The sequence below is a fragment of the Rutilus rutilus genome (assembly GCF_951802725.1).
Source record: "Rutilus rutilus genome assembly, chromosome: 8".
Classification (NCBI taxonomy): Eukaryota; Metazoa; Chordata; class Actinopteri; order Cypriniformes; family Leuciscidae; genus Rutilus; species Rutilus rutilus.
In genome coordinates, this window is record NC_140222.1 from 23,602,663 (window position 1) to 23,623,480 (window position 20,818).

The window sequence follows — 20,818 nt, forward strand, 5'->3', positions numbered from 1 at the left end:
TTCATGACAAGAACGAAGGCCAAGGGATGTTAGCGCACACTCAGGGCTGCTTGTTGAACTGTAAAAAAACATTGGTTTTCCTGTATTTGACAAACACACTACGCATAATTGTTTCTACCGGGATCAGACGGATGCTCGGCATGAATGCGAAGACAGGGTTGGAGGGGTGGGGGGAGATTAAATTTTTATGTTTACCTTGGAAATTCTCCTAGTCAGCACTGCCAGCTCTACTGACATATGCATGCTGCGAAATTAATGTTTATGGGAGGAAAACAACTCAGCAGCACTGGTATTAGCTTGAGGATAGGTCGCCTAATTCGCCGTTTTGCTTGCTAGACAGTCGAACGGTGTAAAACGTTAGCATTATAAGAAAGACGTGGCTGTTGTTTAGAAATGTTCGCAAACAGAGACGAGCTCTCAGAATCATAAAAACATCCTACAGACATTACTCAGTTCTCTATGGTTTGCCATTTAAAACTGAAAGCTTTTAAGCAAATGCAGTTTGGAAAAACACGTGTGAGGCTATTAACAGAGGCAAGAATCCAAGAAATAGCAAAGACCTGTGCTCCCCCCCCGATTCCCCCTCCTGTGCAGTATTCATACGCTTTATTAGATGTAAAAGCAGCCCGGTGCAAGCCCAGCACGACAGTCCATTTTTCCTGACCCCAGCTGCTTTTAAGAGTCCACACCTTTAATGGAATCCCTGGATGTCCCAGTGCATCTGCGCTGTGACAGAACATGTGATTTCTAATGCAGTTTTAAAGAAGCTTTTCCCACATTGAATTGAGTCTGGTGCCTCCAACAAACTTTACCAATGGAAGCATAAAGAGGTAGGGAAGGGGGGGTGCAACAGAAAACGCCTGGACATCTGTGAATGGACACCTACATCCTGTAGAAAGTGTGAAACACTCATTTAAATCCTGTTGGAGAGTTTGCACGCTCTCGGAGTGTCCCAGATTTCCTTGTACACAGAACACAATCCGTCCTCTGTGGATTAAAGCTTTCTTCTTCTTCTTCTTTTCTTTTTTTACCTAAACTTGTTTTCAAACACTAGTTAGTAAGCTTCAACATTCAAAAGAAGACCAGTGCACAACGTTATGAGACTTTTTACTTTTTGACTTTTTAGCAGTACACTCTTAAAAATAAAGGCTCTAAATAGAGCGAAAAAAGCCAGCGATGTTTGCCAGCAAATTCGTTAAATGACACGATAAAATAAAGAAATAAAAGCTTACTAAACAATAAAAATGACTCTATTATTGCATAATTTGCTCATAAATTGCCCACTCTAGCTTTAAACGATTCAAAACCCAAGATATTAATATGAAGAACCTATAAAAAATTTCCAAAGCACCATATAGCCAACTCAAAACGCCTATCCAGTGAAAAATAGGCTCTAAAATGATCATTCTACTACCCCTCTTCTTGCTATCTGATGCTGAATTACCCATTCCCAACACATTTAAGTAGTTTAAGAATTGCCGGATCATTCCTGAGCCTCGTGAGAGGAGTTTAATCTTGCATGTGAAGATAAAACCAAGACCAACATCTGTGTAGATTAAGCAACGAGGGACTCTGTCTTGTTTGTGGCATTTTTGATTGTCCTAAAGGCGCCACGGCTATTCAAACACACACACGCGCACGCACACACACACACACACACACACACGCACAGGTCTAAAGTCTGTAATAATGAAGTCTCTTCTGCTCATCAAGGCTGCATTTATATGATCAATAATACAGTTAAACAGTAATATTGTGAAATATTATTACATTTGGAACGGTTTTCTATTTGAACATTTTTGAAAATTGTAATTTATTCCTTTTCAGCATCATTACTCCAGTCTTCAGTGTCACATGATCCTTCAGAAATCATTCTGAAATGATGATTTGATGCTCAATTATTATTGGTGTTCAATTATTAATAATGGGTCTTATTATCATTAATAAAAAAAATAAAAAAATAAAAAAAAACAGTTTTAGCTGCTTAATGATTTATTTGAAATACAAATCTTTAGTAACATTATAAATGTCTGCATATTATAATTTTATTATTATTATTATTATTATTATTAATTCATTAATAATAAAACTATTATATCTATAATATATTATTATTTGGTAGATAAAATGTGTCCTCATTATATAAAAAGTAAATTAATAATTATTAATAAATAAAAATAATACTCCAATATAATATCTATTATTTTGCATATATAAATGAATGAAGGGATAGACAAAAAGGAAGGAAGGAAGTTTTTTTCATATACAGATACAATTTGTAAATAAATAAATTATATATATATATATATATATATATATATTTTACAAATTGTTTTCCTTCTTTCTTTTCTTCCTGTCTGTTTTCCTTATATTTCTTTTATTGATCCATCCATCCCTTCCTTCCTTCCTTCCTTCCTTCCTTCCTTCCTTCCTTCCTTCCTTCCTTCCTTCCTTCCTTCCTTCCTTCCTTCCTTCCTTCCTTCTTGCCTATTTCTTTCTGCCTTTACTCTTCCTTCCTTCCTTCCTTCCTTCTTGCCTATTTCTTTCTGCCTTTACTCTTCCTTCCTTCCTTCCTTCCTTCCTTCCTTCCTTCCTTCCTTCCTTCCTTCCTTCCTTCCTTCCTTCCTTCTTGCCTATTTCTTTCTGCCTTTACCCTTCCTTCCTTGCTTCCTTCCTTCCTTCCTTCCTTTTTGCCTATTTCTTTCTGCCTTTACTCTTCCTTCCTTCCTTTCTTTCATTGCTCTTCCTTCCTTTTTGCCTATTTCTTTCTGCCTTTACTCTTCCTTCCTTCCTTCCTTCCTTCCTTCCTTCCTTCCTTCCTTCCTTCCTTCCTTCCTTCCTTCCTTCCATTACTCTTCCTTCCTTCCTTCCTTCCTTCCTTCCTTCCTTCCTTCCTTCCTTCCTTCCTTCCTTCCTTCCTTTTTGCCTATTTCTTTCTGCCTTTACTCTTCCTTCCTTCCTTCCTTCCTTCCTTCCTTCCTTCCTTCCTTCCTTCCTTCCTTCCTTCCTTCCTTCCTTCCTTCCTTCCTTCCTTTTTGCCTATTTCTTTCTGCCTTTACTCTTCCTTCCTTCCTTCCTTCCTTCCTTCCTTTCATTACTCTTCCTTCCTTCTTTCCTTCCTTCCTTTCATTACTCTTCCTTCCTTCCTTCCTTCCTTCCTTCCTTCCTTCCTTCCTTCCTTCCTTCCTTCCTTCCTTCCTTCCTTCCTTTTTGCCTATTTCTTTCTGCCTTTACTCTTCCTTCCTTCCTTCCTTCCTTCCTTCCTTTCATTACTCGTCCTTCCTTCTTTCCTTCCTTCCTTTCATTACTCTTCCTTCCTTCTTTCCTTCCTTCCTTCCTTTTTGCCTATTTCTTTCTGCCTTTACTCTTCCTTCCTTCCTTCCTTCCTTTCATTACTCTTCCTTCTTTCTTTCTTTCTTTCTTTCTTTCTTTCTTTCTTTCTTTCTTTCTTTCTTTCTTTCTTTCTTTCTTTCTTTCTTTCTTTCTTTCTTTCCTTCCTTCCTTCCTTCCTATTCCTTCCTTCCTTCCTCATCCAAATGGAGAAAACACTAATGGTAATAATAATTACAAAAACACTTCAATAAATAATTAAATAAAATGATTACAAAACAAAAACATTATTTACAAAACCATTTATCATCCTCCTTTCACAACAGGATTTTACATTCAACCATGTCCCACTTACAGCACCACCTCAGACCTCTGCACCCTATCGTGCAGCATTTTGGGTAATTAAAATGCCACATTTTTGCCCCCCTCTTCAAGCTTGGCATTTAGCACTGACCTGATTTTACTAGCGGTTGCCCATGACAGCGAGGGCTGATGTAAGAGGAAAATGAAAGAGAGGCTATTATTTAAACCTGACAGCGACACAGAGAGACTCTTCACTTCCATTGTGACACTCCACGCTCACCTCGGCAGGTGGAACACAACAAGAAGAGCACGACAAAGGCTGGCTAATTTACCGTCAGCCATTTAACTGCGCATCGCAAGATGAGGACATTTCATCATGGAATAAGAATGGAATATTGGGAGTTTTAAACATAAAATCTCAATAAAGTCATTATTTAGACACCCTCATGTTGTATGCCAATCTATATGTCCTTTCTGAGTAAATAATGACAGAATTACACAGTGCACGGCATTTTTGTTATAGAAAACAAGCCAACCGCCACACGTACATTGTTTTTAAGAGTTTATGCTGAGAATTGAATCAGATCTTAATTGATTTGGAGTCAACTCAGACGTTTGAATGAAGTTCATGCTGAGAGCTTGTACATGTATTGATTGACACTTCTGGCATTCAGTGCAAGAAAAAGCAACACTTTCCTTGAATAACAACTTATTGGTCTGAACATCACTCTGATTTGTGTCTGAGTCAGATGGATAGACCACTTTTATGATGTTTTTTGGAGCTTTATACTTTGCACCCCAGTCCATTTTTGTTGCAGAGCAGCCTGAACATTTGGCTAAATAGCTCTTTTTGAGTTTCAAGGACGAAAACTGATTTCAAACCAATTTCAAACCGATTTAAACTAATCTTCTTCACATAGAGCTCAATAACAATACGAGTTGAAGTCGCAACATCACTGACGTTCCCTGACCCTCACAATAGTGACTAGTAAAACACAGATATAATGATACGATCTCTGTCCATTATTACACCATCCTGAGTCAGACAGGTAGATGATCTGTACTGTGGGAATGATCGATATAACGTCCACACTCATTTTTAACAGAACAGAGTTATAATAGCAGTAACATATTAGATGCATACACGATTTTTGGAATATGAATCACAGAATTTGAATAATTGTTACTGAGATGAGATTTTAATGTAGGTAAAAATATAAATAAATCATTCAAAGAGAAGGTTCTCTGCGCTTCTGTAATCCACAAACAATCCGGTGCAACCAGGGCAGGACAATACAACCATACAATATAAATAAATCATCTTTGGATCAGGGTCTTGATAATTTCATCAAGGAAATAGGAGTGCTATATTATAATAATAATAATAATAATAATAATAAATGAATTTATATATATATATATATATTTTTTTTTTTTCTATATCTAATAATAATAATAATAATAATAATAATAATGATTATATACATTAATATACAACACTCATTTTAATTTCAAAATAAAAATATATAGTATTTTCTATTTTTCTATTATTTGTATTTTTCTATTAGATGTTTATAATAATACAAATACTAATAATATACATTAATATACACCACTTGTTTTAATTTCAAAATAAATTTGTATTTTTATATTTGCATTTTTTATATTAGTTCTATTTATAATAATAATAATAATGATAATAAAAAATAGTTATAAATATTAAATAGTTATATACATACAGGAGATTTAAACATAATACAAATAAATTACAATCTGTATGTAGACAAATTATACATAACTCAAATTATACATAACTGAAAAAATATGTATATTGTATTTTATTTTTTATATTAGCTGTATTTTTTATATTGCATTATGTTTAATATAATAATAATAATAATAATAATAATAATAATGATAATAATAGTTTTTATACACAATAATAAAAATGATAAAGTACTATTAAATTACAATCTATTTACAGAACTTAAATAATGAATGTTATACAATACTCATTTTAAAATGCTATAAAGAGTATTATATATAACACTTTAATTTTAGTGTCCTTGGTACATATGTACGGTAGTTACTATAGTAATAACAATAAATTATCCATAATTACATGCAACCAAACCCTAAGCTTATTTTCATTTTAAAACTGGAACATTTGAAAGCAACTTCAATTCCCTGGACATAAGAATAATGTCCTAGACTAGTTTACACAAGGATCTGGAATTACGACAAGGTTAAAGCGTTAATATTTTAACAGCTGAGACTGCTTAGTACGTATGTGGCCAGATATAGCTCAGTGTTTTTCATTGTTGCTGTTTTTCCCCTTTGGTTAATACAGCAGACTTGGAAAAACAAACTTATCAAGGCCTCCGATTGGTTATTGACTCAAGTAAACAACAATACACAACCGTGACCCGGGACGCCATCAAAGATATTGAGATGGGTTTACAAAACCTTTTCTCTGCACTGATCAGAGCGGGGAACGTCTCCGGCGCTGTACCACAAAGAGTGTGGGATGCTGGCAGAACTTTCTGGGATATTTGTGAAACGCCATTAGCGGCTTGTTAAGAGTTTGTTGTGCTTTGGATGATATTTACGAAGTCGGGGAGCATATGTTTGGCAGACTAAACGCCCACTAACACAGACTGAAAAGCATCTCATTAAGGGAAGATACATTAAAGAAGCGTGTTTTTCAAGGTACTGTCTGCAGTGAACATCAGTTGAGTTCAGGTTTGTTATCACCGTTTTTTACGTCGATGGATTAGACCTGTCAGTCATCTCCGCACGGTTCTCTAAAGGCTGACAGCTGGGCTGTCCTGGTTGTGCTATGCGTTTTGTGAGAACATGTTAAATAAACTTGATAAACCTGGGAAGATTTTTCTTTGCATGACTTTTTTGAGTTTGTATATGTCTTTTTATTTTCCAAAAGACAACAATGGCAACTTTTTTTATTTTTTATTGGCATAAACTATAGTTTTAGAACCGCCCACTTAGACAGGAAATACCATCTGATTGACATGTAAAGCGACCAATCACAGTTAATTTTGTTTTTATGTGCCCTCAGCCTTATATGAAATAGATTTACCAAAGTACACTGAAAAAATAAAATAAAAAATTACTTTTAAACAATTTCCACTCAGAAATTGCCAGTAAGTTCCACAAATAATTACAAAGTAACGACAAATAACACATTAAATTAAATGTGAAATTTTGAAGTAGAAAGATTGAAATAAGACTTGCTGATGATGCTTCCTACTCTTTTGTTTTCTGCTTGCGGTAACTATGAGTGAAACGTCACTTCATCGTTGTGTATCAGAATTGAGTGCACATCAAAGATTCAATTATTGTTGTGCAGAAAAATATACTTACACTGCTACACAACTCAAGGTCATTACCAACCCTATACACTTTTTACAAAAATAATAATAATGGGAAAACAGGCATTTTTTCTTCTTGTTATATTGTTTAGAATGAATTGATTGAGGAACACTTAGAAGGTTGATGTCAAACTTTAAAAAATGAATGAGGAGGAGGGTAGAGAATGACGTCCCGGGTCACTAAAGACCCGTGTTATGTGTTTAAGGGTTAATGTGATCAGAATTTTGTGTACTCTTTTTTTACTTTTAAGTTCTGTAAATTGCGAATTTTAAATACAAACTTAAAAAAATCGTACAAAACACAATTTGACATGCAAATTCGCGCAAATAGACAATTAGCGAATGAAGCTTGATGCAAACAGAATTTTGCGTACTCCAGGAAGTCACACTGCACCAACAAATCAGATTTCAGTTTTAGATTACTCAACCGTGATTACGATTTCAGCCAGAATTTCGTTTTTGTATGCAAAATACATTAGTGAATGGATGGTTGGCGGTTCATGGAAAGGATGTTACTCCAGGAATATGGCCCACACACCTTGGAAACTTGACACTGATACTCTGGTTCAACGGAAACTTTGGAATTTGAAAGCAGCTGTTTGTCAAGATGGATTTTGTACTATTGAAATATGAAGCAGAACTTGTTTATATATTGTATATCTTGTTATTTCAGTAGTACTGCTTCATGTACTGCACCAAACCCCTGAAGAGGAATTCAAACTTGACTACTTATCTTTTGATTAATGGTTTGGAATTTCCTATGGAATTTGCCACTTATTAAAAACCAAGACGTTCCCTTGGATCTCTCAGACTGGCTAAGAATCTTTTCCTTTTTTCCTTTATCTTCTCATTTTCTGCCTTTTTTCCCCCCAACCCACGCATCTTTCAGAATAGATATTCTGGCATTTATAAAACGTCTTAAAATACCCAATGGCGCTGTCGTGATAAACACTCACCGGCAGTGAAAAAGACAGAGGTACACGGGCTAAAGGCCGTTTGCAATTTTGTAGGTGGGTTGGGTGTTTGTCTTTAACTTCTAAGGTCAGGCTTTCACAACGGCTATGGATCCGCCTCTTGTTTGGGGCCGAAATTACAGCTGACACATGTGCTGACAAGATCGAGGCAATTATTGAGTTAGACAATGATCTACTGTACAGTGCAAGCGCTGCGGTTTTCTTTCCTAGACAAGGGGAGAGAGACGTTTGAGAGGCCAGAAGAAATGCCCTTTCTGTCTGTGAACCAGCTAGTTTTCATTCTTTATCCTAATTTAAAACATCTAAACACAATGAACGCATTTCTAAGTGAATTTGTCCTTCAAAGTGGTTCTCAACTGGTGGCTCGCAAAGAAATGTTGCACTGTAAAGAATAAAACAGAACAATCATGCATATGCACTGTAAAAGTTAAGCAATTTTAAAAAAGAATAAGTTATACAAGATTCAACTCTTCTTTTTTCTTTTTTTTTAGTCAGTTTAAACTCACCCTCATGTCAGTCCAAACCCGTAAGACCTTCGTTCATCTTCGGAACACAAATGAAGATATTTTTGATGAAATCTGAGAGGTTTCTGAACCAGCCATAGGCAGCAACGTCATTGCAACTTTCAAGGCCCGGAAAGGTAGTAAAGACATCGTTAAAATAGTCCATGTGACTACAGTTGTTCAACTTTAACGTTATGAAGCGACGAGAATACTTTTTGTGCGCAAAAAAACACAAAAGTAATGACTTTATCCAACAATCTCTTCTCTTCGCTGTCAGTTCTACATCAGAACGCCGGCTCATTATTGGCTAGCTCCTGTTTCAGCATGTTTCGTGGTGCTCACATGACCAACGTCGACCAATTGTGAGGCGGCGTTCTGACGTAGAACCTGGAAGCGCTGCACTGTTTACACTACGTCAACAGCGTAGGGGAATTACGTGGAAGAGAAGAGATTGTTGAATAAAGTCGTTTTTTTTTTTTTTTTTTTGACAAAAACTTTTCTCGTCGCATCATAACATTAAGGTTGAACCACTGTAGTCACATGGACTATTTTAACTTTGTCTTTACTACCTTTCTGAGCCTTGAAAGTTGCAATGACATTGCTGTCTATGGCTCTTGGATTTCATCAAAAAGATCTTCATTTGTGTTCCGAAGATGAACGAAGGTCTTACTAGTTTGCAACGACATGAGGTTGAGTAATTAATGACTGAAATTTCATTTTTGGGTGAACTATCCTTTTAATGCAGTTACATCAGAAGTAACTAATTGACTTACAGAAAAATTAAGAGTAGCTAATCCTTTACTTTTTCAAGGGGAAAATAATTCAATTACAGTAATGCATTAAACCCAACATTGCTGACATAAAATATAGGGAATCAAAATCTCAACATAATTTTGGCACAAATTCATCAAGGACAGACAAGGTTAACAAAGAGTAAAAATAGTTTATGCACAATGGTTTTCATCCAAACCGTCAATATTTGATTTCAGTCACCACGCATGTCGAATAACAACATTTTGGGTCCTGAAGCACCAACCACAACTCCACAACCTCTTTACATTGACGATTTAAGAGCACAATAAGGTCCCAGCTGATTTTTCAGAGTCTGGACCTTCCAGATCAGGTAATTAAAAGGAGTAATTGACTTTTTCGTCTGAACGCTGTCAGGCATGTTCGATCAAAGCAGAGAGGAAATCTAGGCCACCAACTACAGACTCTCTCAAAGACACGCTCCCCTCATTACATTTAATAGACTGTAATGTTGTCTCCAAATCTTACCATACACTGTAAATAAAGTATACAGAGGCGTTGATATTTTCGGTGCCGGTTTCTAGGCCCTTTTCCAGTTCTGCATTTCATTACGAGACTCACTTTTATCTCTTTGCAATCTGTTGTATGAAGAGTTTGTTAATTATAATCTGTGCAACCTAATGGGTTATGAGAACGGCACGGTTAGTGCAGTTATTAATATCAGCAAACTGCTCGCGTTTAAACCACAGATGGTTTCGTGCCTGCGATGTCCTGCAGCCTTCTGTTATATCCTTAATCTATCATTATTATCTAACACTAATATTTATTTGGCCAGAAAGGCGCTACTAATTATGCCGCAAACATGAAGCCATTTCCAGTCAAGGGTGACATGCTTTTGAGTTTGTAGATGCTACAGATCAGACCATCAAACAACATGCTAATCAAAGTTGGTATTAAAAAGTAAAGAGCAATTTGATTGGACAGTTAAAGCTTCATAAGTCTCAAATCATCCTGAATAGCGCAGATCAAATGGTTTTGCACAAACTTGTAGTCGACTGCTGTAGTCATTAAAATCTTTTATTTTTTAGTAAAATAATCATCAAATAAATAGTCAATGTGATTATATATATATATATATATATATATATATATATATATACACATCATACACACACACACACCCATACATACATATTATATATATATATATATATATATATATATATATATATACACATATACATATTTTATATATACATACATATATATATCACATATATAATAAGTTAGTTAATTATATAGGCTACATTTATAATAAAATGAAATATTAAATTATATATGTAATTTATCTAATATTTAATTTATTATATATGTATATAATTATTATCTAATTTATATTATACACACACACACACACATAGACATATATATATAAAATAAACTAATAAATAATATCATAATGCACTTAATGTAACATTAAATTATCTGTCAAGGAACCAGTCGCTATCCACAAACATGGCCTGGATTCCAACCTGCCAAGTTCTTTATGGATGTTATGTTTAGACTCATATGCAAATGAACCGTAAGGGATTTGCATATTCATGTTGGACAACCACAAGTGCAACACCAGAGTCTGAGGTAACAAATCTTCCTCGGAGAGTAATGTAAATCTCAATTCGACGGATTTATGACTCATATTTACAAGCTCGGAAAGAAGTTTTGCCAAGTGTCGCTCTGCCTGCTGTATTTTTATTTTCTTTGGTTGGTTTGCCAGCCTTTCTTAAATCCAACCATTCAAATTGATCCATCAGCTATGAATCAACCAAAAGAGAATGTGCACTCGGCTATTCAAATTACAACTACAATTATCCCCAAGCCATTTAGTCCTAGAGCTAAACTTTTCTTTCAAGTAATGTCCTCCTACGAATTACATAAATCATCATAAGTGCCACTGATGGTATGTGTAAGGCCCTTGAATACGGCGCTATGATTCATTTGGATGTCAATGACATTACAGGTTAGATCTATACGGGAAAACAGCGCCACCTAGAGGTCGCATCTCACTCTAAAGTGGACCACAGAAGTCTATCTGTATTTAGATTTTACTCATCAATACATTATTTATTGAATAACGTATTTATAGCTCCTAAGTCGTTTCATTGCATACAGATAAATCACCTTAATGTATGTATTTGCTTCCTGGATTTCACAAAAGTCAAAAGCAAAGAGTGGAACAAGTCTTGACTGTTGCTGTTTCTCCCAGACTGCCCTCATTAGTTCAGTGGCAGCACCTTAAACATGCATTTAATTAAACTCGCTGCCAACAGAAATGCATAACAACCATACTGTACAAAGCATTAAAAGATAATGAATATATACTATCACCATTATGATAGCCATAAAAAGCTTCCGAAATTAGAACCCATGGAGAGTTTTGTGCCTCCAATGAGAAACTATTAATATAACACAAAATAAAAACTACTAAGAGTGCTGTTACTAATAAGCTATAAAGTTATTGTCATACACACATCAGATCCTGAAAACAGCAGATATATATGCACAAAAAAAAAAATATATATATAGTTAGCATGTAATACTATTCATATATTACTAAACAATATTTTTGTAAACATTAAACAAGTAAAACACACACACGCGTGTGTGTGTATGTATATGTATATTTTATATATATATATATATATATATATATATATATATATATATATATATAAAGATAATGTATGTAAATATACTAACAGTTATTCGCTGCCAGCGTGGATCGTAATGCGCACAGGAGCGCGAACGCGTGGAGACTCAGCGCATGCATCACCACCACGATCATCTCTCCAAAAGCACAGTAACGCTATCCAAGTTGCACTATATTCCCAGGCAGTGTAAAATAGCTCCAAAAAAAGCCAGTTCGGATCCTGTTCGGGATCGGGTCCAGCGGCTCTTCGGCTAGTCTGTCCTGTGATGAATCGAACGAGACACTCCCCCCATAGTTGCTCTTAAAGACATACGTTAGGCTCTTCCCACGAGACTCTATGTACACGAAGTTTTTTTTTTAGCGGGTTTGCCTTGATGTCTTCAGATCTGAGTCATATTCCGAACTGTACATGTCCAGCAGATGTCAAGAAGATAGTGAGGTCAGAATGAGGCTTGGTGCGTTTTGAAGCGCAGACACAGCGTGGAGAGGTTGTGCGCTGTAAGCCGAATGATACGATCTGTGGAAAGCAGCTGAGTTTTGAGAGAGAGAGAGAGAGAGAGAGAGAGAGAGAGAGAGAGAGAGAGAGAGAGAGAGAGAGAGAATTCAGCACCACACATGTGGACAGCGCTAGCTGACGCGCTCCAGTTCTAACACGACGCGTTTACTCGCAATATTTGTCTGTTTGTTTTTGTGGTATGCGTCTCAAATCTTTATATAATATCATAACATTTCAATATCAATCAGTTAAAATTGTTTAAAATTCTACACATAATCCTTAAACTTTGGAAAATAATATCAAGTAGGTATAGCAAGTACTGCTGGTGGTTGTTTTTCCTAACATACATTTGGAGTCATACATACGCAAAAAACATGTGAATAGCTGAATATAGCGTTATAAAAAATACGGAGAGATTATGTGGATTATCTAGTCTTAATGAGAATAAAATTGCGATTTAGTTTTATATTTGTTTGTCTTCTGAGATTCTTTGTGAGATATTAATGGTCTTTTTTTCTGTGAGAAAAATCTGGAAACCTTCAGTAAAGATCTGAATTTGCACTGCTTTTAATCCGATTTCTGTCTAGGAGAAACAATCGAGATGTTGCAACTAGGACAAGCTTTGCAGTGACCAAATGGACTGCTCACTGAAAACCTAAAAATCAAGTCTAAAGTCCCGTTTGCACCAAGAACAATAACAGTAAAGATAACTATAAAGATGACCACATTAGCGTTCACATAGAGCGAGTTTGTCGTATGCCACTTTAAATGCTCGAGCTCTTTAAAACAGGATGGATTCTGATTGGCTGTCAAAATGATCGTTCATCAGTAAAAAAAAACAAAAAACAAAAAAAAAAACATGTTCTGAAAGTGATTCTAAAGGATATCGTTTATCCGTGCCGTTATCGATACATGAGTGAACTCTGAATTCTTTTATATTTAGATTTTTTTTTTAGAATGATATCTTTATCGTTATTGATGTGAACAGGCCTTACAACTCTAAAAATAGTGGACATAGCTTAGTAGGCTACAAAATAGTGGATAGACCTAGCTTATAATTTATTACACTCTTAAACATAAGGCTCCATATTGGCATTTATTGTTTCATGAATAACCTTTAACATCCATGGAACCTTTCCATTGGACCAAAAGTTCTTTATAGTAGAAAAGGGTTCTTTTCAATTATTAAACTGTTAATAATCTTAACACTAAGAAGATTTTTTTTTTTTTTTTTTTTAAGAACTGTTCACTGAAATGTTCTTTGAGGAACCAAAAATGGAATCACTACTTTTATTTTTAAGAGTGTAATATAAAAGAAAAATGTTGCCTGAAAACTCTCAAAGATTAATATCATTATAAAGTCAATTTTCTCCAGAATGCTAATGTGATACGTTCCCTTTGAGACTGGATGAGTGAGGTAATTATTTTCTGTATTATCTAAAATACAAAGACGAGTGCTTGGTGATCCATCATGATACACTATGGAGAAAACCAAGTTGAAGACATCATAATGTGACTGTTTTATGAACCCGGTGCAGCTGAGCACAAAGAAAGCTCAAGTTATATGCAAAAATATATATATAATAATAATAATTACACACACACACACACACACACACACACACACACATACATATATATATATATATATATATATATATATATATATACACACACACACACACACACACACATACACGCACACACATATATATATACACACACATTAGTGTTAATGCATTTTATTGATGCGATGGTAATCTCTCAGCATGTTAAAGGGCACAATGGCATGTGTTTGAGACTGGATTATAAGAATCCAGACTACAGGGATTGGAGCATTAATCCCAGAGGTCATTTGGACAGATGATGATATCGCCCTCTGTTCAAAAAGCAAAGAGCCTCTTTGATACAGTCCGTACACAGAGATAGTGGCCGGCCATGGCACATTTACATCTTGTTACATGTTTTTGTAAATGCAATTTTCCGCAATGTTGCCGCAATAGAATTGCAGTAATTTTCTCATTGGGAAAATTTAGAGATAAGTGCAGTGCAGCTGTATTTGTAATTGTATACATGCATGCATAAACACAGTTGATGTTTAATTCATATTTATTGTGTTCAGAAACATTGACACTATTTTCTACAATCTCTATGACTCATACTAAGCTTTTTATGAACAGTATAGAAAGGATAAATGTTTATGATAAATCCAGTAGCAGATCTAGGCAGGTGGAGTTGGAGAGGTGGAGGGTTTCAATATTGTTGAAATATTGTTGACCAAGCAATTTGCCATCAAGGTGTGCACATATATGAGAACGTATGTTTACGTTGCTAAGAGTGGTTGCTAGGGGTGTTGTGTAATGATTCATAGTACCATTCTATGAATCATTACACAACACCCCTAGCAACCACTCTTAGCAACGTAAACATACATTCTCATTGATATCGTTCATTGAAGCTGATCATCAGTCATTCAGCGCTATACATACAACCGGCACATCCGGGAACTTAACTGTAAATTTCGTAACCGCCCCTTTTTAGGGGAAAACAAACCAGACTTCCCATAGACTTCAATACAAAATAGCGGCACAAAACAACGTCCGTACACAGCCGGCAGACGTGTATAACTTCAGAAATCACTTAGATGAAATATGTCGAGTAATTATATGTCCACCCTGCCTTCCATAGAGTGTGAACGATAAATTTATAAACTTAATTTGGGCAACTTAAAAACATGTCCCTACCAGCGTCAAATTGGTCTAACAACCCCACCCAGTGGCCAGAAGTGTCTTACCCGGACATTTACTCGTACCTCATCGAGTCACCAGGTAGCCAGTGAATGATTTTACTTCGGTTTTAAGAAGTAAACATCTTTAAATGTATAATATTATGTCTTTATATTTAGAGTAGCTACTGAGTGCACTTTTCTGTCCAGCCATACAACTAGCCTGATTTAGCTTTCGATAGCATCATCCGTAATTCATGATATTTCCATAACAGCAAGATATTGATGATAATGGCAGGCAGAGATGGGCATAAATACATGGAAATGTATTTAAAATAAAATAAAAATACAAAATACTGTGTGGAAAATTTTAATTAAATACAAATACATAATAGGGGTAGCCTATTGTGTGAAAAAAAATGTTTAAATAAAAATTACATGTTTGTAAGGGTTAGTACACGTCCTCAATCCGATACTGTGTATGGCGCTCGCCGGTTTGTTTTCCCCTAAAAGTGGGCGTGAACCTTTTCAGAGACGTTCTATGACGCTACGCCGGTTGTATGTATAGAGCTGGTAAGTCCCGCCCCTTCCGTAAAACCCCGCTGGACCTCAAAGTTGAAAATCCGTCAATGCAAGTGAATGGGAGAAAATAAATATTTTCTGATCCCGTTTGAATTGTGCCATGAATTGAACATATGTTGTCTGTGAATTTTTTATATAACTTTTCCTGTTACGAGTTTGACAGTATATGGTATGATTCTTCGGCTAGCAGTTGTGGAAAAGACATAACGAGAAAGACTACATGTCGCCTATGTGACGTCACCCCATAAAGTTGACTTACCCGTGGTTTTCGCCAACATCAACGATTTTGTCCTCTCCCTGAAAGAAGGAGGTGAAGTGCACCAAAGACACAGCCATGTTTAGCGGGATCCGTGAGCTAGTGTCCGTGTGCTAGTGGTGTTGACGTTTCAAACGCGTCGAAAGCAGCGAGGAGTTGTAGTCCACAAAGTGCTCACACACAAAGTCTACCCGTATCAAACTTCTACACGCTAAATTGTAGCATTCTTTACACGAAAAGTTATATTAAAAATTCACAGACAACATATGTTCACATTCATGGCAAAATTCAAACGGGACCAGAAAATAATTATTTTCTCCCATTCACTTGCATTGACGATTTTTCAACCTAGAGGTCCAGGGGGATTAGCGGAAGGGGCGGGACTTACCAGCTCTATAGAGTATTGTGAGAAGCCAGTGTACCTGCATTTACAGTAGGCCTATATGTAGCATTTTCTTTCAGGTCAGTCCTATATTCGTAATAAAAAAATCCGTAAGAATGTCCGCTGCGGTATCTTGTCCTTTTAACAGTTGGGTTTTTTCCAGCTAGTCATTTGTCAGTTGCGTCTTGCTTCTCAGTGTTCACAATCGCAACAAGTTTCAGTCCTTTCAATATAAAAGTCTTCTCTACAGACTCACTCATAAAGACAGTCTTTGCCGCCATCTAATGGCGAAATATTGTAAATTCTGTTGCCGTTCACGATCAGGGACTATTTTTTTTCCAGCGGAGGAAGGCTTTTAGTGATTTTACTTCATGAAAGTTGCTTTGATACATATTTTTTGGCTTTAATATTTGTATTGTGTGGTAACCGTTTTATACTCCACTTCGCGTCGTGCCTAACAACGCCCTTCAGCCGTGACTTATTCACAATACAGCACAGCCTCTCATACCTTATTGCTTACACACACACACACACACACACACACACACACACATAATATATATATATATAAACTTGTTATTTAAGTCAAATACACTAAAAACGTTGCTGCCTTAAATTTTTAAGTACAATCAACTTGTAAGTTTAAGTAATTTCAACTTAAATTACATTAAACAGACTTAAACACGAGTTGAATTTTGTATAACTTATAGACAAAGTTGAACATTGCCTAACTTATTTTGATGAGTTAATGCAATGTAAAAACATTTTGTCATAACTTATTGATCATAATTTTTTTACAGTGTAGAAAACTACTTTATCAATTTATATAATGCATAAAGCGATAGAACATTTGAATTATCGTAGTTGTAGTTTAAATTGTAGTTAACTTATTTAGGTTTAAGAAGGTTTTCTCTGACAGATAATTCCAAGGATTTTACTACCAACCTTCAGGAATTCGCTTTCTCCTCATTAGGAATTCTTCTTGGTCTTTCTCGCTGGAGATCCATTTCCCGTCTCATCGTTTTTTAACTTCCCAGCATGCTGTGCTCTGATCATGCTGTTAGACTTACAGATTACCGGCTTTTAATTTACTCTCCCCGCTCTCCCTTCCCCTCGGCTCCTCACGTCTCATGTCTTCCGTCCGCGGTCAAGGTTCTCGCCTTCCACCTGCGGTCGAGAGCGTTTGGATTTCATTTGGTTAACCTCGCTTTAATAAGCTGGGTAATGATAGACTGGACGGGTGCCATCAGTTGCATGAGGGTGAGATGAGAATGGTGTTGGGAAAGCAATTTCAGAACTTGCTAACATGATTTAAAGAAGTTAATAATCTAGTCAAAAACTTGAAAAAAAGTGCAATTCACACACAGTAATTGAAAACATAGCTAATATTTTTTCACCCTAAAAAAAGAACATTTTGGCCTGGTTATCGATAATTCGTTTTTTTTAATGATTCTTTAAATTAATCAGACTTTTAAACGATACATATACAAGCAAACGACTCAGACTTTACAAATAAAAGTGAGAATTGAAAAAGACAAACGGATTCACTAGAATATGTCAGACTTTTTAATCTACATACTGTATGAAAGATAGGGGTGAACCTAGTCTGGCTATCACCAGACCAAGCTCAATCTTTTAAGATTGAACATTGGTCTGGGGAGTCTGCTATGTATTTTCTATTGCACAAGAGGCATGATCAACGGGCATAGTTCAAATGACGCATTTGACCCTTCGCTAAGCCCCGCCCTCCTTAGTTACTGTTGCTACGCCTGTCAAGCTTTTGCACCTGGCACGTCTATTACAGTATGCACCGGTCTCAGACATTCCCAAGGAGATAATTAGTCATTTTTGGTCAACAGGTGAAAATCTGAGAGAGCAAGACAAAAGGGACTGCAGTATGCATTAGAGGGATATATCCACGACATAATATGCAAACGATTAGAGAATAATTTCATCAAAATTGAAGCTAAAGTCTAGATCGTTAGGTCCCAGCGCAAGCAGCAGCCGCCTCATACGCTGACCATTCAAATGGGAAACACACAAATTGAGGAACAGCTATGTGCATGCACAGCAGGGTGAGTGAAATTTGAATATTTATAAATCAAACAGTTTATCCATAAGTATTGTGGAATAAACACAAGACATTAGCCTGACCACTTTGCAATGATAACATTCTCCCGCTTATATTTTTAGTGCGCCAGGCTACTGCTCACACGTCGTGGGTCACATAAGCGACTAACATTACTGTTATGAACTGATTAAGTTTGCATACCAACCTTTTCCTTGGAGATCTCCGGCAAGCCCCCTGATGTTCCCTCCTTTTACTAACTAGCCTACCTTTTACTTATACTAGAACCAGAGCCCGTCTACGGAGAGCCTGCCCACTCCCTATTAAGCCCTATTGAACCGAATTTTGGTTGTAGTACCACCAGAGTTCCACTGGGGGCGCTCGCCATGAGTGCAAAATGAATGGGAGTCAATGGGGCTAGACGGCTAAATTTGTCTCTTTCACCCGATTGCCGTTGAGAAATCTCAGATCTGATTGTAGATTTTGCAAGTTCAACATGGGTTTTAGGTCGAAAGTTGAATGAACGAGTACTTATGTCGTTTTGATTTCTTACAGGTTGAGTTGTTGTTGCCCATAACACGCTAGCATTCTGCTAATGACGTCAGCATTCTGACGTCATTGACATTTTGAAAGACTTTTTAAAGCAAATAAGTGACTCTAAAAAATCTAACACCCAGCAATGTGTAATTTCTTTGCATCTTCTTTCGAATACAACATTCAAATTACTAGACAAAAAATTATATCCTGAGAAAAGTGGATTTTGAGGGGTATACCGCCATTGACCTCCATTCATTCTGCACTCGTCCTGTGAGCGCCCTCATATGGAATCAGAGTGGAACTGCAACCAGTTCAGAAGCCGGAAGTGTAGTGAGAGTGGAACTTCTCGCCATATTAGACATTCTCTGCTAGAACTAACACCGGGAGAGTCGCGATCGGATTGGGGTACTAGTTTAGCCGTTGATAAACAAAATGCTGAAATATATTTTTAAGTAACGTTAAGTTATGTCAGTGAGCCTCCGTCTTGCCTTTAATCACACTGCTTGATCCACGAGCTGGACAATAACTTTATTCTAGAGCTATAAAGCCAAAACACATTACTTTTAATTTTCTATTATCAATGTAAAGCTGCTTTGGAACAATCTACATTGTTAAAAGCGCAATATAAATGAAGATGACGCCCGGCATTTCTCCTCTTGGGTTTTAGGTTTCGGGAAGGGAACAAAATCCACCACCCTGTCCAAACTTTTAGGATACCGCGTATCAGATTTGCACAATCCATACGCACAACGCTTCGGCATGTTTCCCTCGCTCGAAAGCTTGCCAGACCTCCCGCGCCTAGTTACGGTTGCTAAGCCACGATTGGCCAGTGGCGGTTTTTGGGCGTGGCTTAGCGAAGGGTCAATTGGATAGTCCTTCAACCAATCAGACCAACGATCCGGGTGACGTACTTTGCAGAGCTACGCGAAAACTCCAGGCAGGAAATGTGTAACCAAACGTGTTGGTCAGCGGTTTGCAGAAGCAGCAATGGAATCGAGCGATTTTTGCAGGTTATGCAAAAAAAAAAAAAAAAAACATGAAAGTTTGTGGTATTTACACCCACTCGAGTGATTTATTTGCTAAAAAGAAGACATTGAGTATCGTCGAGAGGTTAGTAAAAGGAATTGGACAGAGCCGTAACGGCTCTGGAATTGGATTAAACCCGCCAATAGCGCGCCAGGTGGATAAGCCAGTTTGTGATTGGTTCCCGCAAATCTGTAAAGGAAGCAGCAGAGATAAATGTACAGGTTTCCAGGCTGAGCTACAGGGTGAAATCAAATTGCCGGCAGATCAGGCTGGGTTTACCCAGTCTAGGGTGAACCAGCTCACTATAAAGAATCAAGACTTTAACATTACCGTATAGTACAAACCAAGTTAAATCAGAACATGTAATGCTACAGTCAAGCAACAACCTCATTTTCATTCACAAATTTAATGTGTCACATATTATATATTCAGACACTGAAAAAGCATTTGGTTGTGCGACACTGCTACTTGTGGTAAAATTCGGCTTATCTCTTGAAAAGTTATATAGAACTATTCTGAACACGGCTGATCTATTGTCGTACCGCTGCTTTAGTTAGAAACTCCTCAACGCTGGATGAAAAACATGCTAAGAAGGAGAGAATGTGAGTCTTTCTGTGTAAAGGACACCGCGTTCATCTCCAGGAGCAAAGCTTCAGGAAAAAAGGGTGAGCGAGAAACAAACAGATAAAAGACGGGAAGAGAAAGAAACGAGAGAAATAGACCAAAGAGATGGGGTAAAACAAAGCCCCTTCAATTCCAGCAAAGGTGAAGCCACACACAGACAAAAGTA

The 20,818-nt window shown here is 36.6% G+C and overlaps 1 protein-coding gene across 1 annotated transcript in view; it reads right to left on the reverse strand.

Moving 5' to 3' along the window:
* Window positions 1-12,083, reverse strand: part of cntnap5b (contactin associated protein family member 5b) — a 69,257-nt gene extending 57,174 nt beyond the window's left edge. Inside the window, exon 1 of the mRNA XM_084417929.1 lies at window positions 12,007-12,083. Within this exon, the coding sequence (XP_084274055.1) occupies window positions 12,007-12,076 (70 nt within the window). The 5' untranslated portion in view covers window positions 12,077-12,083. The remainder of the gene's footprint in view (window positions 1-12,006) is intronic.
* Window positions 12,084-20,818: the final 8,735 nt, after the last annotated feature.